Genomic DNA, 22,984 nt, shown 5'->3' on the forward strand with positions numbered 1-22,984 from the left:
GACTAATATTTGAAACTATGCCTTCAGTGAAGTTTTTAACTTCACATATTTAGATATCTAGATATTTGGCTATATTAGATATTTAGATATAATGAGAATGGCTTGTGTTTTGGAATAAATCAAACATCCCATTTGAATGTTAACCAAAATGTATGTTTTCTTTACACAGGGTGTCATCCTTACTATTATCTTTACATAACCCACTATTTAAAACTCCACCATTTAAAAAGCATAACATTTTTAGAATATTTGTATACAGTTTTATAGGTAACCAAGCAAATTTATGTTACATTGACTCATTTAATCTTCAGCCTGACCACACGAGTAAAATATTATTATTTTGTTTTTTTTTTCAGATGAGAACGTTAAGACTTAAAAAGATTAAGTAATTTGCCCATGTTCTCAAATTAGTAGATGAAAAGTTCATCTCAAGCCAGATTTTTTGTAGTTCAAATAAAAATATATTTGACCACATAAGCAAACAAAAATTAATACATAAGAAAATATAGTGGAACAATATATGTCATAAAATTAAATAAATAAAAAAATTAAAATAGCATAATGACAAGTTTGCATTAAATATTCTCTAGCATAAACATTGAAATGTTGAGAATGTTTTCTTTTGTACAGAAAATAAGTCAATTGTTGTAATAGGACCATCCAAAATTCAAACAAAAACTTGAATGAAAATTCATACAAAACTTATCCATACTTACAAACACAAAACTTATCTGGGCACTCATATTTCAGATATTCAAAGGCCATGAAACTATCCGTAATTGAAATTTACCCCTCATTTCTGTACTGTTCAAGCTCCCATACTGATTGGTATGATTTCTAAATTATACATTTAAATTACTGTCATTTCTGAGTCTTTTTGACATTGCTGATACAGAATGTGTCTGTTTAAATATGAACATATATTTAAAATGTTATCTGTAAATCTGTTACTCCCTTAACTAACTTCTTTTTACAAACAAAAAACTGCTATATTTTAAAAACTGACTACTAATATCTAATTGTACTTCTAATTCAACATCTAACATTCCCAAACAATAATTAATGAATTACATAAGAAGATCTAAGAAACTATATTGGAGGGGGGGAACCCACAAATATAAAAGGTTTATAATTTTGAAGATTACAAAATTGAATTAAATTTAAAAATTAGAGAAGTTGAATTATTGAATTAAAGGAATCAGTAATCACCCGTTAATGTCTACATAAACTTATCCCAAAGCTACAATGCAAGAAGCAGCTTTTACATAAACCATGAACAACTCTATCCAAGGCTATGATTCAAATGAAAAAGAAAGGACTCTTGTCAAGCCTGGGTCTTTGAACTCCAGACAGGATTTCCTATTTCAATACAATGTTGCAGAATGATCCTTTCACCTACTTCCCTTTCTTTACTGGTTCTGGGACTTCAAAAATTGTACCCCTCTATATTAATTCCACTTGAGCCTGGGAGTGATTGGTAAAATCTGGAATGATACCTTATTTTTTGCCCCTTCAGAAAATTTACCGTGAAGACTGGGATGAAATGAAGATGAGCTGCGACATACGCTGGATGCCATCCCCGATCCAGGCTGCCAAGGCCTCCAGGGAGATCGCCAGTGACGTAAGTAGGGCCGTGTATGACTTCCCAGTTTTGTAAACAAGCGCCCTACGTGCATCAGAGTCCATCCTGTGATCCATCTGCTTTGTTTTCCTGTCTCCAGTATAAATACAAGCTTGACCATGAGAAGCAGAAGGGACACTATGTGGGTACCTCACTGCCACGGATGACAACAGGATTCGGTGGGCCCTCATCGCTGGCAAGATTCAGAATGAAAGAGAATACCGGCTGCAGTGGGCCAAATGGAAGACCAAGTTCCAAAGCCCAGTGGATATGCTTTCCGTCTTGCATTCTAAAAATAGCCAGACTCTGGTCAGCGATATCGATATCGCATTATTTACACCCGTGGACATGCCTGCCTGACCAGAACGATGTGATTCAGGCCCAAGAGAGCCTACGAACTGCAAAGCGATGTGAGTGGGCTGCGTTGGAGGATGAGCTCTTCTTTCTTTTTCTGCCAGGACTCCAGAAAGCTGATTGTCATTAAATCCTCACCCTTCATGTCTTTACACAGCCCAGGCATTTGGTAGCTCGTTACACCTTATAGCGTGGTATCAAAATCACCAGAGCCGGAAGGAGCTAGACTTTGTGTCAGGAAACAAAGGGTAGTGTGAAATCTAATTCTTCATTGTTACAGGATGAAGACAACTCTCGTGAAAATATATGCTATAGAATTTAAGTAAATGAAGTAGCAACATGGTGACATCCTAAGTAAAATATCAGCAGGATGTAGGCACAGATATGCTTTTTTTAGTTGATGCAGTGGTTAAAAATTTTGAATTACGTTGCCAAGGTTTTTAGAACAGGAATTTTCTAAATCTAGGATTTTCCATTTCTCTTGAAAAAATTAGAGAATGAAGCTCTGGGTGTGCATTAACCCTGGCAGCAATCACCTGGAGCTGAATAGAAGTTAACCTTTTAATAGAAAAATATGTCTCTCAGTTTGTCATACTACCTGGCCTCCCGAATTCCACTTACTTATATTACTTGCTGGCTACTTGAGTATTTCATCTTTAAACTGTATTTCTCCATCAGTCTGATGGATAGAATAAACAGGACCGTGTGGCTAGGGTTGCTGACTTCATCCTCACCTTTTCCACAGGCTATTTACAAGTCGATTTGGAATGGCTACGTGGGATTGGGTGGATGCCAAATGATTCTGTTTCCGTCAATCATGCCAAATATGCTACGGATATCTTCAGTGAGGTATTCCAGATTTTATCCTACCCTTCGGTACATTTCCTAAGAGACTGACAAAAATATGCGAACCAAAGTATAGTCCTTCCCGATCAGTGATTTTAACAGTTTCAGTTGCTGTCCTTTAACCCAGGCATACATTTTCCAAATAACCCTGTACCGTCACTATGACATTATGGGACCACATCCATAATATATATCCAGCACACTCATGATGATTGGCATTGTATAAATGAAAAGTTTTCTTTTTGTCAGCAATAGCAATACACTTGAGAGAAATTTGTCCACTTGAAAAAATGGAGAGTGCATACACATGATACATTACATGACTTTGGGAGCTAAATAAACCTGCTACTTTAAAATCTGTGAGTGGGATAAGAAGCCAACCCATTTGTTAAAAAATTAAATGCTAAGAAAAAAAGCCAAATTGCCAAGAAGATGCCATTCAACTATGACGCTCTACAGTTCTGATAAAGAAGGACCCTTAAATTTAGCACATCTTTCTTAGCTCACAGAGGACCAGGGAGGGACTAAGACTGTCTAAAAGATATTTTCTTTCCCATAGAATAAATATCGCACGAAAATAGAACTCTGAACTTTACTCCTGTGGATGACAGAGTTGACTATGTGACAGCGAAACAAAGTGGTGAGATCCTGAATGATGTAAGTACATGGCTGTCATTCTACAATTGCCCAATCGAGAACATGTCATTTCCAAAGCTTTGCCACCTACTTACACTTGGCAATGCAAGCATTGTCCGAGATACAGATTGTAATCAGTGAGATGATTGATGTTAGCATTTGCTTACATTATGTTTTCTTTACGTCAAGTAACTTACCCCCTTGCCTCTTGTTTCTAGATTAAATACCGGAAAAATTGGAATGACACCAAATCAAAGTACACTCTCACAGAAACCCCCCTGCTGCACACTGCTCAGGAGGCAGCCCGGATACTGGACCAGGTATGGGTTTTACCTGGATGCCTGAGACTTGGTGTGGGTTCGGAGGACCATAACGTAACTATCGGATATGTCTGCACACGACGTATCCCTCCATTCTGCCTGTTCACTGTAACCGTTTGTTGTGGCCCTCTGTCTTCTAGTACCTCTACAAGGAAGGATGGAGAAACAAAAAGCCACAGGTTACATTTTGCCTCCGGATGCTGTGCCGTTTGTTCATGCCCATCATTCTGGTGATGTTCAGAGTGAGGTAATTCATCTCCATATGAGTGCACTTGGCAAAGGCTGGACCTAGCCCGTGGGGGAACTCAGTTGAGCTACGGCCTAACACGGTGGAGTGCTCCTTGTTGGCTCAGCAGGCCTGGCTGGGCTTGGGGATGGGTGGAGTACCTGCTCCCTTCTGGTCCTTTCCCCATGGGCTTTGGGCGTTCTTTTTTTTTTTCCCTGCCTTGTCTTCTTTCAAAGCTATTGTGTGAGTTCTTACTTTTTTCTTGTTTATTTATTTATTATTCAGATATAATTGACATGTAACATTTTATTAGTTTCAGGTGTACAACATAATGATTCAAGATTTGTATATATTGCGAAATGATCACCAGAATAAGTCTAGTGAACGTCCATCATTATATTCACTTTTTTTCTATTCCCTGGCTAGAACTTAAATAAAATATTGCCAAAATTTAGAAAACACATATATTTTTTTTCCATTTTTAAATTGATATTTTTTCCTTTAAAAAAATGTTATTTCAGTGCTTTTTGTTAGTTATTCTTGGGGTGGCGGTGTGTGACACAAAAGGCTGCGGGTTGAATTTGCTGATGTTCAAAGTCCCTTTTGCCCTGTGTACTTATCAAAGCTGATGGAGTCTCTATGCTTCTTCCCACCAGCTGAAATACAAAGCTGAACACGTAAAGCAAAAAGGTCATTATGTTGGTGTTCCAACGATGAGAGATGATCCTAAACTGGTTTGGTTTGAGCATGCGGGCCAGATCCAGAATGACAGACTCTACAAAGAGGACTATCACAAAACAAAGGCCAAAATCAATATACCTGGTGACATGATGTCAGTGTTGGCCGCCAAGCAGGGGCAGGACCTTGTCAGTGACATTGACTATCGTAATATCCTGCACCAATGGACGTGTCATCCTGACCAAAATGATGTTATTCAGGCAAAGAAGGCCTATGACCTGCAGAGCGATGTAAGTGATTTTTCCCCCCGAATTATCTAGACACGTATGGTATACTCAGAGAATTATAAACAGCATTCCGGAACCACCCGTCTTTGAAGCTTGGAGCTGTAAACGTTTAGTGTGTTCCGAGAAGGGAGTTCACGCTGCAGATGAGGAGAGAAAGATGGGGATCAACAGCTGAGTGACAGACAACTTTGCCTTCTGGCTGCATGTCTGAATAGCTTCCAACGTCAGTGTTTGAAACTCTGCTGCTTCTGTGCCATCAGCACCAGCAACTCCTCACTCACGTTTGCATGAAAAATGTCAACTGATTTAAAATAATAATGGGCTGGGGTGGGGGTGAAGATTGAGGTGGGATTTTGACAGCATTGCCTGATAGCATGGTCGGGGACCCAGGACTGGCGCGTTCTTGCTTTGAGATTCAAGCATCTCGTTCCTCGAGGCCTTTATGAAGGAGTTGCTTACAAGGGATCAAAGCAAAAGGGACACAAAGTACTGATGAGCTGCAGGAGGGCCCCGAATTCCTCACGCAGAGCTTTGGGAAAGCTAGGCAGAAAATAAGATTTAGGCCAGCTCGCACTGAAGCCTGAATCAAGATCTCTCCTTGACACCAGCGGTCTGTAGGGGACAGAACACAATGTCCCCCTGTAAGGGACGGACACTCAGGTGCACTGAGGAGCTGACCCTACCTGGATCTTCTCATCTTTACCTAAACAGAAACAGGAAGCCAAAGACTGCTGGTGGTGCAGGGGCTGAACTTGAACCTCCCACCTCACTGGTTGCTGCAGCAGAAAGACCGTTGTGGAACTCTAATCAGATTACTAAGCCCCTTCATTGGGTGTGGGTGCGCTGGGAGAATCCAGAGCTAGGTGGGGAAGGGTAGGCACAGGCTTGCCCTATAATACATGAGCAGTTACTTCCATAATTTCCTTTATTCTAAATGTCCCACATACTTTTATACAACTAAATAGACTAAGCCCGTCTAAAGTTACCATCTCCTTGGTAAAACCTCTGTTTATGCTCCCAGCTAAAAACAACGGCTCCCTACCCTCAGCTCCCGTAGAACTTGAGTGGTCTTGATCTCATAGCACTTACCAGCTTCCACTTCGTAAAGGACTTCTCTCTGGGCCCAGACTCCTTATTTGTACTAATCTCTCAAAGCACCTAGCACAGTGCTTCGTTCATAGTAAGAGGTTCAAGAAATATTGCTCAGGTGAGCAGATGAAATCATGATTGGGTCAATGAGACAATAGCCGCAAGAGGAAATCTTTTGAAAGCTTCTGAAAAAATTATGTCTAATCTGCTGTCGGTAGCCCCATGTCTCAGCCATTTATGCTTTCATCGTATCTCTCTCTCGTTTCTCAGAATGTCTACAAAGCCGACCTGGAGTGGCTCAGAGGCATCGGCTGGATCCCCCTGGATTCTGTGGACCATGTGAGGGTTACTAGAAACCAAGAATTGGTGAATCAGGTACACAAAGTCTGTTCTTCTTACCTGATGCCTGGCCTCCATACCTGCCATGTGGGGATAGGTGCCCTGTAGGGGGAGACCTCTCTTAATCATCTCTATGTCTTTGCAGGTAAAATATAAGAAAGCTGCTCTTGACAACTATCCTAACTTCACAAGTGTGGAAGACACTCCAGAGATTGTTTTGGCCAAGTTTAACTCAGTCAATCAAAGCGATGTAAGTTTGCTTTGTATGTAATAAGGTACCTAGGTTGGGGAGCTAGTTGTCTATCATCGAACAGATTGACTTAACTCCAGATAATTGTTTGTAAGAAAATGGGGGTGGGGAGATTATAAGATCATCTTTGGGAGAGAATGTCTTAAATGCCACTAGTAGGTGGTACAATTGTACCCACTTTTAGAGACTATCCATATTCTTCTCCAGATTATTCTACTACTGAAAGACTAAAATTCAACCAGTTAATCTTAATCTCTAAATGTAGACTATTTATTATGTTGCTAGATAGATCCTATGAAACTTTAAATATATATTTATAGTAAGGTTCTGTTTTATTCCGTTTTCTCTCCTTAGATAAAATACAAAGAAACATTTAATAAATTACTAAAGGGCAAATACACATTTTCGCCAGATACACCATACATCACCCACGCCAAAGACATGGAAAAACTCTACAGTACCGTAAGTTCTATATTTTGTGATATACAGCCCAGTTCCTAATTTTACACTCTTGTCACTATTCATATTCTTGGATGATTTTGTGAACAACTGAACTTAGGAGGAGATCGATTATTTTTGTTGTATTTAGTCTTGTTTATTAAAAGTAGCATATTACTGAGAGTGAGTAGCATTTATCCAGCTTGTGTTTTTTGAGCGGCTGTGATGTGCTAGGCACTGAGGAATTAAAGCTCAATGAGACAAGCCTCAGGAGCTCATGCACGTGAGAAGGACAGACATACCGATAAATAAATGGGTCATAATGTTAACAAGGGCTGTATCGACTCTGGGTGCACACAGGCCGGAGCAACTAATGTCAGAGAAAGAGAAGAAAGGCCGGTCCCTCTTCAACAATTATGTACAAACTTCTCCAGCCCACAAATGGAGGACTCACCCTCCAAATTTTCATTCAGCTAATTTAAGGGATGATGTATGTGTGTCTGCTCAATGGGAAGCAATCTTTGGTGATTCTCGCCCTATGTGCAAATTTGTTTTCACTTTTATCTGAACTGTAAATATAGTTAAATTTGGTTATAAAATGCCTCAGAGCCTGTAGATTTCATTTGCAACAAGATAAAAGACTCTCGCTTGTCCTTAGATAGGTACACGGATGGCTGTAAATAAAGATTTAAGCCTTGCCTTTCAACATAAATATTTTACCTTGATTTTATCATTTTCTCTTTAGTGGTACCTGAAAGAAATTGCAAGCAGACTTTTGTTGACACGTATTTCTTTGTTCTAGATACTGTATAAAGGGGCGTGGGAGGGAACCAAGGCCTATGGCTATACCTTGGATGAACGCTACGTTCCCATTGTTGGGGCCAAGCACGCCGACTTTGTGAACAGCGAGGTCAGTAGGACTTTTCCTCTCATAGGTTTGAGAGTCTTTACTGGAGAGTGGGGGGCTGGTTAAAAAAATCCCGGTGATCCTCAGTATTGTACCTACTTCACAGCTTAAATACAAAGAGACGTATGAGAAGCAGAAGGGTCACTACCTGGCTGGAAAAGAAATCAGTGAGTTCCCCAGTGTGGTTCACTGTCTGGATTTCCAAAAGATGAGCAGTGCGGTAAGCAGAGTCCACTGGAACTTTATTCCTGACTTGCCCTTTGTTTTGAGATTAGCTGGGGGATGGGTCAGTCTTGAGACTGTCCGCCACCCCTGCCATTAGCCTTGTGTGTGTTTGATGGCTTTGAGTTCCCGCCTTTTCCCACCCGCCTCCACTACCAAACACTCAGTGAGGGTCCTGTCTAATTAGCAATGTTTAATGTCTAATCGGACAACAAGGTCACTACAAGGATGGGACATTTTAAAGAAGAAGAGTATATTAAAGTATCATTTTTTTTAACCTTGGTGTGTTCTAAAGGTACTGATCTATATTGGAAATAAGACTCTAAACGAGATTGCTCTGAATAATTTACATTTCCTTCTTATTTTTGTCTTTTTTAAAAAAATAATATTCTTTAGTTGAACTACAGAAAACATTATGAGGACACCAAAGCAAATATCCATATCCCCAATGATATGATGAATCACGTGCTGGCTAAGAGATGCCAGTACATTCTCAGTGACCTGGAATACCGACACTACTTCCACCAGTGGACACCTCTCCTAGAAGAGCCCAATGTCATACGGGCCCGGAACGCACAGGAGATCTTGAGTGATGTAAGGTGCCTTTCCTGTAGCTTGACTTAACGACCGGCTTCACCCAGCCCTGCCTGGGCCCCTCTGCTCTGCTCATCCCTGTATGCATAAACCCTGCTGCTTGGCAACACAAAGTACACTAGTAACCCACCAATTTTTGGTGTAAGAATCCCCTCTGAGCCATGGGACACCTATGTTACACAGTTAGTCTGTGTAACACTAAACTGAAACGAAGCTACTGCTCTCCTCCTACGCTTCGTTAGGCCAGAGAATGAAAGGCCTGCCCGGAGTTTGGGAGACTCACCGTCTGACCTCTAAGCACCAAGCGCAGCATGAGCTAACAGGAAATCATCAGAATGTTCGACTGTAAGTTCAGTGAGTACCTATCCTCTTTCATTGTCCCTTCTTTCTTGCAGAATGTGTATAAAGATGACTTAAATTGGCTGAAAGGCATTGGATGCTACGTTTGGGATACACCCCAGATCCTCCAGGCCAAGAAATCATATGAACTGCAGAGTCAGGTGAGCCAGTCCAGTCTTCTGGAACGAGCAGCTCACCGTGGGTCAGCGGAATCCGTGGTGTTCTCAGCGGGGTATTGGCACGGCTGGCCCAGTGCCCAGGCAGAGGAAGCTGTTCTAACAGTGCATGACCAAAGGGAACCACAGGCCCGTTCCCCAGTCGGACCACTCCTGGGACCTGCTAGGTGCTGGACCTTCTCACTTTGAGTCTTTCCATAGGTGAAGGCATAAACATTTCTAATGGAAAGTTGTCTGGCCCGTGTTTTCCAGTGAACGACTCTCAAGCATCAATATCTTAGTTGATCAGGTTAACTTGTAGAGAGGAGAATGCAAATGCATACTTTGACCATAAATAGATAAGTTTTGAAGTGGAAAAAAGTAGATATTTGGAAAAATCTCCCAGCACATGGTTCAGCTCTGCTAGGACAGACTGATGGAATATCGAAAACCGAGCAGCTGCCGTCAGGGGTGAAGTATGGGCATGGAAAAGACAACAAAATGAGGAAGGGGACCTGGCAAAGATCCAGACCCACGCTTGGTCAAGAGAAACGATTAGTTCTGGCCACCACACAAAGCCTGCAGGACTATAATCTAAGTTGGCACAAACTGCTAAAGCTAATGGCAGCCCTGGATTTTACCATTCTCAGTGACTTTTGTTTTTCTCCACAGCTACAATACACAGCAGCAGCTAAAGAAAATCTACCAAATTACAATCTGGTCACAGATACACCAGTTCACGTGACTGCCCTTCAAAGCTACATTAATGCCAGTGAGGTGCGTCTTTCTTGTTTTCTCTTCTAGAACAAGCCATTCATGTCGTTATGTATTTTCAAACAACAGAAAAGAATAACCCATCTTTTGTCTTTTTGTCTGTAGGTGAAATATAAAGAAAATTATCACCAGACTAAAGACAATATACAACAGTTCTAGAAACAGTGGATTATGACAGGACCAAAAGTCTGAAGGATCTTTACAGCAGTGTGAGTTGTTTGTTTTGTGTGTTTTTTCTTTCTGTTGCATTTGAGTTATTTTTTTTTTTCCCTTTAGAAACAATATGAAAACAATAGGGATAGGTACTGTGTCCCCAAATGTTTGTCCAGTTTTTTCCCGGACCTTCCAATTCCTACTTTACCTCATAAATCCTCCTAGTTACAATTAAATAAGCCCCAATTTGAATGTTGCACTATTTCACATAATCGACACAAATTCAGCAATGTCTTCCGTATTGCAGGCGGGTTCCATGGAAGCTATTCTTGTTAACCCTGAATTTGTTCTCTGGTTTCTCCAGTGGCCAGTGGCTTACAGACCAACCGAGGCACACTTGGTTTCCTCCTCTGAATTGATTCATTCAACACACATTTTTTTAAAACTTCATTTTGAAATAATTGAAGATTTACAGAAAAGTTGCAAAAATAGTACAGAGCAGTCCCGTGTCATTTTCTCTGTAGTACAATTATCAAAACTAAGAAATTAACCTTATTACAATGTTAAGTATAGACTTTATCCAGATTTCACCAGTTTTTCCACCAAGGTGCTTTCTGTTCCAGAGGCCAATCCAGGATCCTACATTGCATTTAGTTTTCATGAACTCCTTAGTCTCCCCCAATCTGATCATTTCTCAATCTTTCCTTGTCTTTTTCTGATCTTCACACATATGAAGACTACTGGTCAGTGATTTTGTAGAATGTCCCTCATTTGGTTTTATATGACGTTTTTCTCATGATTAAACTGAGAGTATGCATTTTTGGCAAGAATAACACAGAAGTGAGGTGCCCTTCTCAGGGCATCACAGCAGGTGGTACGTGATGTCAGTAACCGGGGATGTTGACCTTCATCACTTGGTTAAGTTGCTCTCTGCCGAACGTCTCCACTCTATTGTTACTAGTTTTCCCTTGGTTATTAATACATATCTCAAAGGAGATCTTTTGGGACTCTGCAAATATCCTGTGTCTCCTCAAGCTTTCTCTCATATATTTTAGCATCCATTGATGGATCTTGCCTGCAACAATTATTACTGTGGAATATGCCTACTGGTGATTTTGTTTCCCTAACTCCTTCCACAGTTATTAATTGGGATTATTCTATAAGGAACACTGTTCCTTCTCTCCTGTTTGTTTACATCGGTATGGGATCACAAATATTTGTTTCATTCTATGGGATACAGTTTAATACTATTGTTATTTACTTGGTTGCTCAAATTGTTTCAGTTTTGGCCGTTAGGAGTTCTTTCATGGTGGCTTCTATGTACCCCTGACATATCCCATCATTGTGTGTGGGTTTTTTTTGAGCACTCCCTTACTTCTTGGCACCACAAGATGCGTGAGGCTCATCTTGTATTTCCCCTGTGCCAGACCTAGAATCGACCACCTCTCCAAGAAGCTGTAGTTTATTAATTGGAGAACAGTATTTCAAAACCAAGATCTAAGCGCTAGCTGTGCTCATTGCCCCTGGGATGTCATTGCCGTGCGGCCCTCTAAGTGGACAGAGCTTAGAAATATATTTTTTTGTTATGTATACTAACTCATGTATGCATACATATCTGTATTTCTTTCTGTACTTATCCAAAAGTACCTATATTTTAAAACTGTGTGTTCATACTGATACCTCAATGCAACTCAACACTACAGGGTTCATTCTAGCCTTCTCCCTTTCCTTATTATTTATAACTTCTTTTTCTAACTTGTAACTTTCTTTTTCCTTACCAGCGAAAAGCCTGGTTCTCATTATCTACGACATTTGTGCAAGCCTTGTGTGCACATAAAGTATTTTCAGAATTACTAACCTAAACCCCTGTGAGAAACAAATTCAGTAACTGGAGTACAGTATTTTGTATAGATGTAGGCGAATACCATTTTCCAAAATAAATTAGTTGTTTTCCTCCCCACTTCCTTCACTGTAGGCTTGTTATGCATATGTAATACAATTAGATTTACATGTTACACTTTGTATTCCATTTTAGTCCCCTCCCTCATTCTGATTGATTCTGTTTTAATTTATGTACAGTAAATGTCTCTATCTGTAGTATGTAGTACTATGGCTTTGGATAAATAGATAAAATCATGTATTCGCTACCACAGAAAAAAAAGAATTTTTCTGTATCTGCCCCCAAATTTCCCTCTTGCTGCCCCTGCCCTCTTCCCTGGCCTCCATAGAGATGTTTCCTATCCTTAAACTTTTTTCCACAATGTCACATAAATGAAATTATATAGTATGTAGCCTTTAGTTGTGGCTTCTTTCTTTTGGCAAAATGCGTTTATGTGTTATTCACATTGCTGCATAAATCAGTAGTTTATTCTTCTCATTGCAGAATGGTATTCCATTGCATGGATGCACCACAGTTTGTTTACCCATTCACAGTTGAAGGACATTGGAGTTGTTTTCAGTTTTTGCCAATTGTGAATAAAGCTGCTATCTATGTTTGCGTAGATGTTTTTGTGTGTACATAAGTTGCATTTTCTCCTGGGTAAATAAATACCTAGGATAATATTTTGAGCTCCCACTAGTGACATAAAAGTAGGGAAGAGTAAACAGGTTTTAAAAAAAAAAAAAATGTTAGTGGTTTTCATCCTCCAGGAATTCTTAGACCTATGGGGAATGAATAGCATCAAAAATTCTGATGCCTGTCAAACTGTGATAAGTGCTACGGTAGAGAACAAAATAATGGACTGTGAAATTACGGTCGTGGTATTAAAGCAGTTGTTCACTTAAGGGTACTGAGATCCTACAGAGTGAGAAGATCTGGGAGTTGTTAGGACATGTCTGAGGACAGAAACAGAGGGAAAACTCTGCTGCTCGGAAGCTAACCAGAATGCATTTGTCCGTATTCACAAGAAGATTTTTAACCCCTACAGAACTTGTACAAGGAGGCCTGGGATAAAGTGAAAGCCACCAGCTACATACTGCCTTCCAACGCCATGTCCCTGAAACACGCCCAGAACCAGAAACACCTGGCAAGCAATGTAAGTCAAATACAAATGTGATAGATAGCCTTCCCACTGACTCTCTGCCCCCCCTGCTCTCCACTCCCAGGATTTTTCTGGATGATACATAGGTTGCCCAGAAGTGCCCCCGCACTCCCACAGGGTGTACCAGCAAATGATTCCAGACGCTTAGTTATCACGGACTCTGTGCCCGTGTTTCTTCCTCTCAAGGGCCCTGCAGTCCAGAGGGGATCATAAACCCTTGCATGAAGCATGCAGATGTGGCCTTTTACGCTACCTGCCTGCAAATGACATGGATGGATATACTATTTTGGCCAGGAGTCGGGATAGGCAGAAGACATAATATACCATACAAAATAGACTTCTTAAAAATAGAATTATGTGGGCTGTAGTATAAAAACAAACCAGTGAATGTGGTAACTGGTTATTATACCATCCCTGAATAAATGATTAAAAATAAAATAATTAGCTTTATAACTATGAAATATAAAAATTTTAAATCTTTTGAAATTCCTCTTTTTAAAAGCAGAACTTTTCTTAGGAAAGACATAATTGTAAAGAAACTTAAATCACATGAGCTGTTTAAATATATCATAAAGTCTTGTGACCTTTACCCCTTTATGCCAAAAATGTTCTTCAGTAAAACTTTTTATTGCAAAATTCCCTGTAACCTTCAGTGCAGTTCCAATAAAGCCAGTTCTGTTTTAGAAACTTGACCTCTTTTAGAGACTTTTACCTCTTAATGATGAACATTTTATATAACATTTTAGACCAGAATTTCTCAAACCTTTTTTTTTTACCAAAACCCACAGTGAGAAATGTATTTTATATTGCAAGTCAACACACACACACACACACACACACACACACACACACACACACAGAGACCTGAAGTTTATGTAAATTCTTTCTGACATAATATTTTACAGAAGAATACTAACTGTTACACTAAAGACAATGCACTCTAATTGTTTCAATTCCATTCCACTTATTTAAAAAGATGATGACCCGGTAAATTGATTTCACTACCCTCTAGTGGACCTAGAGATGCGGAGTTTAAAAAAAAAAAAAAAAGACTTTGTTAGCTAATATATGAAATCAAATTCTTACCTGGAGAAAAACCAGTAGATATGATTTTGCCCAGCCCCAACTGTTTGGAAAACTACAGACTAGCCCAAAGGAATCAACTTTTCATTTGAGAAGAGAAGTTTTGTAGATCAGATTTTTAAAAGCTCAGCAGAGGCTTTTTCATTTAGTTATGAAAAAAGTGAGAGGTAAAATTCTGGGCAAGTTGTTTTTGGAACAAGGTGGGACACAAGGAAATTAATCTTTTAAACCAAGCATTCTACTAGCATTTTTTTTAACTACCTTTGAATACTATCTTCTTTATAAGTGAGGAATATGAAGAGCATGGAAACTAATATTCTGGAAAATTCTGATGGGAATTTTAGTTGGTGTGTAGTTGGTGAAGAGCTTTGCAAGAATTCTAACACAAATACTCCCATCTCTCCCTTTTTTTTTCCTGAGATGTGGACCTCTGAGTTGTGAAAGAATTGTTATTTTACTATGTGCTAGGAGATTATATGTTAATCTTACAGAGGTAAGGACCTTCCATGAAATTATGCAATATTAATTAAAAGACAATATGGCTTACAAACTAAAAGTTGGTTTTCCCAAAGAAGTTGGTTGCCATGTATTTTTGGAAAACCTTGTAGAAACTGAAGCTCAAAAACTGTGTCTCTTAAGCGTCAGGCTTATCAGTTATTAAAAACAAAGAAGTTCCTGAGCACATTTCTCATCTTTCACTAATAATTAAGAAAAGCAAAGCCATTATCACAAAAGAGATTTTTAAAAATTACATAATCTTTGAAATGAGTTGTAGTGGCAGTACAGGTACTAGTATTGGAATAGAAGTATTAAAAACAGTGATGAAAACGTCATAGCTCTCTTTAGTTTAAAAAAGTACTTTCTGAGATAGTCTGATTTGAGCCTCAGGATAACCTGTGGCAGGTATGACTGCTGTACCCCCTACCTCTGTGCACAGATGAGGAAAGAATCTCAGAGAAGTGCTGGCCCCAGGTGGGCTGCATCTCAGAGTCTCGTGCTCTAAGTAACATAGATCTGTTACTCTCCAAAACTATGTTTCTTCCTTTATACTTTCTCTCTATAGATCAAATATCGGGAAGAATATGAAAAGTTCAAAGCTCTTTATACTTTACCAAAAAGTGTCGAGGATGATCCAAATACAGCACGATGTCTCCGAGTTGGCAAGTTTAACATCGATGTAAGTAATTTCACAGGACATACTTCAGAGTGAAGCCAAGTTACAAAGCCATCTATTATAGCCAGGACATTTGCTATTAAACATCGTGTATGGCACTGATTGTGCAGATGTGAAGAAGCTAAGCATTATTTCAGCCCCTGCTGCTTCTCCTGCCCCCATAAATCTGTAGAAAGTGTCAGAAAATTCCAGTCCACCCGGTCCTAGACCGATGGCTGTAAGTTGGTTATCCCGGCTTCTCTGGTGCATGAGAAAGTCATGCCATGCTGCCGCGCATGATTTCCTGTGTAACTGGCATGTTATTTTAATGTCACAGCGCCTGTACAAGTCAGTTTATGAGCAGAACAAGACGAAAATCCACCTGGTGCCTGACATGGTAGAGATGGTTACTGCTAAGGATTCGCAGAAGAAAGTCAGTGAGATCGATTACCGCATACACCTCCATGAGTGGATTTGCCATCCGGACTTGCAAGTCAACAGTCACGTCAGGAAAGTCACAGATCAGATCAGCGACGTAAGCCCATTGCTTGTGACGGTCCCCCCTCCCTGGCCCTACCTGCCTGCCCTGAAGAGAAGCAGGCTCACCTATTTCTTCTTCCCCTCAGCCTTCTTCGAGTGCTGCTTTCCTGTACACTCGTGGGTCTGACTAGAATTCAGAGCTGACCCGGGGAGCAGAGCCCTGTGTGGCACCATGGCCTCCTTGCATAATGTGTTTTGCTTTTCCCCCCACAAAGACCTTCTTGGTCCAGAGAGTGCCCGTGTCTTTGGTGTGAAAGTTACAGTCAATTTTTATCTTGCTGACCCCCTTCACTTGTTTCAATTCTCTAGATTGTGTACAAGGATGACCTCACCTGGTTGAAAGGCATTGGTTGCTATGTCTGGGACACTCCTGAAATTCTCCATGCCAAACACGCTTATGATCTACGCAATGATGTAAGTGTACCTTGTCTTTTGGTTTTGGCTATGGAAAGTATGTTTCCTTCTCTACGTAGTCTGGAGTCAAGGAGAGAGTATGTTGAGTGTGGACATTTTCACAGACCAGCGGTGTCTGAAGCGATCGTTAGGATGGCTGAGCTGGAGAAAGATACTAAGGAATAGAGAGCAGCCGTTGCTCAGCGATGCCGTTGAGCTATCCCATTGTTCTCTGGGGGAGATGGGACTCGGGGCTGTTCTCTCCACCTTTTGAACTAGTTTAGATATATTAATGAGCACGTAATTCTCATTATCAGAAAATCTCATTTGTTAGCAGTTTGTGATGCTACAGATAGCATCTATTTGTCAAGAGGGCATTTGCTAGGCAAATTAATATTGTAATGAAGATTTCAATAAGCAAGCTTAAATGTTCCTAGAAGAGCAATTGTCAAACCCCCTAGAAGACTCTAGAAGCTCCATAGGACTGTAAGCATTGATTACGCTGATTGTCATAAAATTCAAATGCGTCCTGGTCTGTTGAATAAGTGCTAATGTATGTGCCACGCGTTAAAAACAACCAAGCCCTCTGTGAACACCAGCGGTTTCTAGGACAACGAATGGGCTAACACAGGCTTATTTTCTTCCTCTCGGCAGATCAAGTATAAAGCTCACGTGCGGCAAACAAGGAATAACTACAAGTTGGTCACAGATACTCCAGTCTACGTTCAGGCTGTCCAAAGTGGGAAGCAACTAAGCGATGTAAGTGCCCTTTGGGGAACTTTCCGTGGACAGTGAGAAAGACAGGGGCCGCCATTCAGGCAGAAGCAACAAAAACAAAAAAAAGACTGGGCAGTGTCTGGCTTTTTCTCGTTGGAAAGCCAGGGTGCTAAGTGGGAAACCCATCTTGGTGCCTTACAAAGTACTTAAGATTCTGCTCTTGTGTCCTTAAACCTGATGTGTTCAAGGTGCTACCTACGGTGGAGTTGTAAGTGCTCCAAGTCTACAAAATACTGGGTGCTTTAGAGCTTCCAAAGTTGCTTTTTGTATCATTGTATCAAGAGCAACAGTTTATGTGTCACCATCTAGGCCTTCTAATAAATGAGAGCTAACTAAAGTAACATGAGAAGGAAGCAGGCTCTGAAGTCAGAGACAGGGATGGAGTGCAGCCTCTTCCCCTCATAATCGGTGAGGTTTCGGAAAGGCATGTAATCCCCCCCGACTAGTGTCAGCATCTTTATCTGTACGGTGGGACAATGGATGGAAAGCACCCACTACAATGCCTGACACAGAGCAGGCGGGACAGGCGGAGAGCTGCTCTTTTGTTTTGTTTTTAATTAACCCCACAGCTTAATAAATACAGAGGGTGCCAAAAACATGTATACACATTTTAAGAAAGGAAAACAATTGTATTGAAATTGTAATACCATGAAATTGTAATACCACGCGAGCATTCACCTGATAAACGTCATCTTTGGAGCGAATGTCATACAGCACAGTGCTACCATAATTCAATTCAACTTCAAAAAGCAATACATAGATAACATCTCTTAAAATGTGTACATTTTTTTGGCACCCCCGGTATTATCCCACCAGCGAGGTAGAACTTGGGACCTGTTATTTCAGAACTTGTGGTGGTAAAATGCCCACTCTTCCTCTCCTTGGGCCTGAGCTGACTCTCCCACTTATTTCTCAGTGTGGAGCCCACACCCTGGCTCGGCTCCCAGGGGACAAGGCGCACAGTATATCTGGTAGAGTTCTCCAGGCAAAGCGAAGCAGGCTCATTTTTAAAAAGAGACTTGGGTTTCCACTTCCTTTGCTCCTTCCCAACACGGCTGGCCGATTGCCCTCTGTCTGCTTCTCTCGGCATTCAGGTTGTGTACCACCACGATTACGTGCACAGCATCCGAGGCAAAGTGGCTCCAACGACGAAGACCGTGGATCTGGACCGGGCCCTTCATGCGAACAAACTCCAGAGTGAGGTGAGCAGTGCGAACTCGGCAAAGTGCCTGGCGGAAATCCCAGACACGGCTTTCAAGGATAGGCCACTGGCCTCTGTAGAAGCAACCTCAGCTTCGGCATCTTCTCAGCCCTGACCTTGTAGATTCTAAATGCTGTTTCTTATTGTCAATGCTGTTCCATTCACATGAGTTTAAAAAGAAAAAGAAAAAGAAAAAATCCCAGTGCACAGCCTGCCTTCCCTCTTGGCTGGCAGGATCATCTTTTCAAACAATCAAAGAACAAATGGGCATTATAGGAGCAATGTTTACAAGTTACAAAGAAGAGGGGCCACCTCCTATCTCTGCTCTCAAAAAGCTTAAAATCAAGATGACAAAGACGAGGCACATAATCGCAAAAGACTGCTAACAAATGAGAAATAAAGCTAGACATTGCTGTTGGAATTCAGACAAGAGAGACCCTGGATTCCACTTGCATGCTTGATGTCTCCCGGCTGTGATAACTGATTGGCGCTACATGGGACTCAACCGTTAACGCTACCCTCCTATATTGAGTTTTAGAAGTAATGTGCTTTTTGACATTTTAAATACTATTCTTACTCCTGTAGCTCCCTGAGAGACACACTCTTTCAGGTCACAGACAGAAATTCCTTTCCACCTTCTTCCAGGAATATGAACATCCTGCCCACTTCATAGCCTGATGGCAAGACTGTGTTTACGGAGGGGATGGGACTCCAAAAGATGTGCCTTATAATTATGACTGTCTCTGGAACTGGTGATGGTTTGGGTATCACCTAAGGGTGGCGTGAACAACAGAGGTGGCACTTAGCTGCCTGTTTACTCCACTTTTCCCAAATTCTTGCTAGATGCGTGCAGTCAAGTGGGCGTGTGTTCAGAAGCATGGAAGAATTATTTGCTATCAGCCCCTTCACTCATTGCGCTTTTTTGAAAACAATTGGTGAACAGTAATCTGATTCATTGCCTGACTCTTAGAACGTATTTAATTTCTCCTGAAATCAATTAGGTACATTAAGTACCTAATCGAAGACCTCATGTGAGCTGGATATGACTTGTTTGACTTGGATCAGTTATTATTTAACCCGCTCTTCCTCCTTCTGGCAGAATCTGTACCGAGGAGCTGGCCGGCGCTCCCTGGCCACTGGATATAGGCTTCCAGTCGACACCCCTCACTTCAAACACTCCAAGGACACCCAATACATGAGCAGCTATGTGAGTGCTGTCCTTTAAGATGGGGTCTGAAGTGGGAGGGGGCACGGATATTCATTGGAAGTCTGTTCTCATCCCTCCAGTCCCACCCTGAAGGTTCAACATGGTATGATGATGGGAGCCGAGGTGGGGAGACAGCACATTTTCTGGGGGTGCTGGGGAATTGGCTTGCTCCTTTAGTTCGGCAAAGTGCCTGGACAGCCTAGTTGGTCAGCGTAGGACTTTCATGGAATTGCAACTGCGTGAATCTCAGTTACCTTGGCTCAGGGTTCATGGCTGCCACCATGCCTCTGTTTCTGCTGACCTTAAAGCCACAGAAGCATCCTGCATGATCCCAAGCCATACACTGGAAATGCAAATTTATACACTCACTACTGATGCTAGCAATGATATTGTCTTCCTTCCGCAATGTCTCATTGCAAAAGATATAACATCATTGTGTGTTTCTTTGAAAAGAAAGGACTTCTTTCCTAGCCGCTGGCTCTGATTCCTGTCTCACTACTTACCCTCTGTACCCATTTCACAGAAAGCTCAAAGCAGTAGATAGGCTCTCACTACCTGTAGCTTGCCAGGCATTAGCTCTGACACCAACCCTCCCCCACTTTTTAAGAGTGTCAGGTTGGGACTTGATGCATTTACCCCAAGGGCAAGGCCTAGGGACGTTTTGGCTATCCCAGCAACTTTGGCCTGCAGACCATACCCACGAACCAGCCATCAGCTGAATAATAAGCTCTCCCTTCCATGTCACCCTTCAGTGTCCTGGGACTCAAACCTTCTGGCCAAGCAGGGTCCAATATCCAGTGGCCCAATAAAATGGCTTCCAAAGCAGAGAGTCACAGATTTAATGATCTAATGTGTCATCCATTAATCAGTCCATAAAGCCATTCATCAGTCTTTATTCTCGTTTCTTCTTTGCATTTCCTGCTTTCCTAGCCATATTGGAGCTAAAAACATAGGTTTTTCTTGCACTTTGCGTACCTGCCTACAGATTTCATCTTGGCAACCTTGAATTTTATTTGTTTCTGGACCTGGCTTTCTTAGCCAACAAAATAATTTGAAAGACTTGGATTATTATCGAAATTTTGTCAGTGATTTGTCCTTATCCTTAATGCTTAGAGAGTAGTTTTCAGAGTTGAAAGTGACAGCTCTCTTCTACTTGAGAAACGTAATGCTTCTCTTTGTTTAGCCATCAGTGATCTCTTTCTGATTTTGCTTTGCAGTTCAAGTACAAAGAAGTGTATGAACACATCAAGGCAAATGGGTATACCCTGGGCCCCAATGATGTGCCGTTCGTTAATGTCCGGAGGATCAACAGTGTTACCAATGAGGTACTGTGAACGCTAAGTCTGTGGGGGAAATACTACGTTTCAACGACCAAGGTTTTGCTTCAGCTACATGAAGAATTAGTTATATTTCAGCTATAAATTTATGCATCAAGGAGTAAGAGGTCTTTTTTGTCACCATTTTGATACTGGTATCCCTTGGTCATGTTTTTCTATATTTGGAAATGCCGTTGTAGAGACCCCAATCCATAGATGATAAAGCAAATTAATTCCTTCTTTTGACATTTATATTCACCAATCTTTAATAAGATTCTATTTTAGTCTGAACTCATGACCCTGGTTTTCTACCTGAACTGTTATTGGTTTGTATATCTGATCCTGCTATCCAACCATCTGAAAGAAAGTTGAAGACTTTGCTCAAAGTTCTTCACCTAAATAAAATAAATATGATTTACTCTTTTTTTCTAATCTCAATCATTTTCTATATCTTCAATCTCTCCTCTCATGGCTCTTTATGTAAAATATTTGATTTTTCGTTAGTCAACAGATGCTCTTATCATCCTGTATTAAACACCTGGAATGGCTTTTTCTCCAATGTAGAGGCTGTATCGGCAACTGTACCATAAACTGAAAGACAAGATTCACACGACCCCTGACACGCCTGAAATCCGACAAGTCAAGAAGACACAAGAGGCTGTCAGTGAGGTAGGTATTTTCTTAGGAGAAGGAACAGGCCATCCAACCCAGGTCCACCGATCGCTCTCTAATGTGTGTGTTTCTTGGCATTTTTTTCTATAGTTGATCTACAAATCAGACTTCTTCAAGATGCAGGGCCACATGATCTCGCTGCCGTACACACCCCAAGTGATCCATTGCCGCTACGTGGGAGACATCACCAGTGACGTAAGCATCTCATAGGGTCTTTCTGGGGTACTCTTTCCAAGAGGCCACTTGCGTTCAGTATTTAAGCCAACCAGTGGTTTTTTAACAGCCTTTTCCATTGAGCATTTCTAAACTGATTGTACAACTTGGAGGTGAAAGAGCGTGGAAGCACATCCCTACTCCCACTCCCTTAGGCAACTTCCTGCTGCCATTTTTTTTTCGTCTCCTTTCTTCTCCTAAAAGACCACTCCATTCAATCTAGGTTTTTCTTCCATCAACATAATAAAATAATAGCTGGGTTCTATTCTCAGCACAGTGTTAGAGATTTAATTAAAAAACCTATGATTTATTTGATTGCAAGCAAACTAAGAGTACAGGGTGGATATATTGAACCAAAATGAAAGTGACATCAATAAAAATGTGTCACTACTCTGTCTTACGTATTCTTGATTTGTCTGTTCTCATGATCAGCTCTATTTCTATTTTTGCCATACAGATTAAATACAAAGAGGACTTGCAGATTCTGAAGGGACTGGGCTGCTTCTTGTATGACACTCCCGACATGGTCCGCTCCCGGTTCCTGCGGAAGCTCTGGGTGAGTGCCCGTCTTCACAACCGGTGTCTTCCCTTGCCAGCTTCAAGAAGCTGGGCAGAAAGAGTCTTTACCTGCAGCTAATTTCAAGGGCACATTTGCCCATAACCCACTTGGGCAAGTCATAACCGACTTCAGATGATCTGTGCTTCCTATCAAAGGTGAGGAGCTTAGGAAAATGACAGTTGTTTCTGTTGCTGCCTGGGAAGACATCCAGGACAAAGGGAGGGTCAGCTTGACTTGCACATGCCAGCCATTTGAAAGACAATGTGTGACCCTGACATGCACACATTGTTCCTTAAATATTCCTTAAATGATGAATCCACTTTTTGTGTTGGGTTTTGTTTTGTTTTTTCAGTCTAATTACCTGTACACTGATAATGCAAGGAAGATGCGGGACAAATACAAAGTGGTGCTGGACACTCCAGAATATAGAAAAGTGCAGGAACTGAAGACGCATCTGAGTGAGGTAAGGATGCTAAGGGACTCGTTCCTCTAGTGATCGTTTCTCAGGCGACTACACTAGGCAAAAGATGACCCCTCCGACTTTATGTACAGAGTGGCCACCATGTCTAAACAAGTCAAATGACCTCAGTTTGCCTCAGTT

At 41.1% G+C, this 22,984-nt stretch overlaps 1 protein-coding gene across 1 annotated transcript in view; it reads left to right on the top strand.

Annotated features, from left to right (window-relative positions):
* The window catches only part of NEB (nebulin), a 190,269-nt gene that overhangs the window by 113,017 nt on the left and 54,268 nt on the right, over positions 1–22,984 (top strand). The window contains 34 exon segments of the mRNA XM_033111682.1: positions 1,517–1,621; positions 1,722–1,770; positions 1,773–1,944; positions 1,946–2,003; positions 2,005–2,035; positions 2,721–2,824; positions 3,381–3,399; positions 3,402–3,478; positions 3,676–3,777; positions 3,918–3,936; positions 3,939–4,024; positions 4,660–4,971; positions 6,328–6,432; positions 6,542–6,646; positions 7,001–7,108; positions 7,887–7,994; positions 8,098–8,211; positions 8,610–8,807; positions 9,203–9,307; positions 9,974–10,078; positions 10,181–10,214; positions 10,217–10,284; positions 13,156–13,263; positions 15,416–15,529; positions 15,843–16,040; positions 16,355–16,459; positions 17,093–17,197; positions 18,310–18,417; positions 19,516–19,623; positions 20,841–20,948; positions 21,504–21,608; positions 21,702–21,806; positions 22,282–22,380; positions 22,736–22,846. Of these exon segments, the coding sequence (XP_032967573.1) occupies positions 1,517–1,621; positions 1,722–1,770; positions 1,773–1,944; positions 1,946–2,003; positions 2,005–2,035; positions 2,721–2,824; positions 3,381–3,399; positions 3,402–3,478; positions 3,676–3,777; positions 3,918–3,936; positions 3,939–4,024; positions 4,660–4,971; positions 6,328–6,432; positions 6,542–6,646; positions 7,001–7,108; positions 7,887–7,994; positions 8,098–8,211; positions 8,610–8,807; positions 9,203–9,307; positions 9,974–10,078; positions 10,181–10,214; positions 10,217–10,284; positions 13,156–13,263; positions 15,416–15,529; positions 15,843–16,040; positions 16,355–16,459; positions 17,093–17,197; positions 18,310–18,417; positions 19,516–19,623; positions 20,841–20,948; positions 21,504–21,608; positions 21,702–21,806; positions 22,282–22,380; positions 22,736–22,846 (3,558 nt within the window).

Source organism: Rhinolophus ferrumequinum, chromosome 8 (genome assembly GCF_004115265.2).
Source record: "Rhinolophus ferrumequinum isolate MPI-CBG mRhiFer1 chromosome 8, mRhiFer1_v1.p, whole genome shotgun sequence".
In the NCBI taxonomy this organism is placed as follows: Eukaryota; Metazoa; Chordata; class Mammalia; order Chiroptera; family Rhinolophidae; genus Rhinolophus; species Rhinolophus ferrumequinum.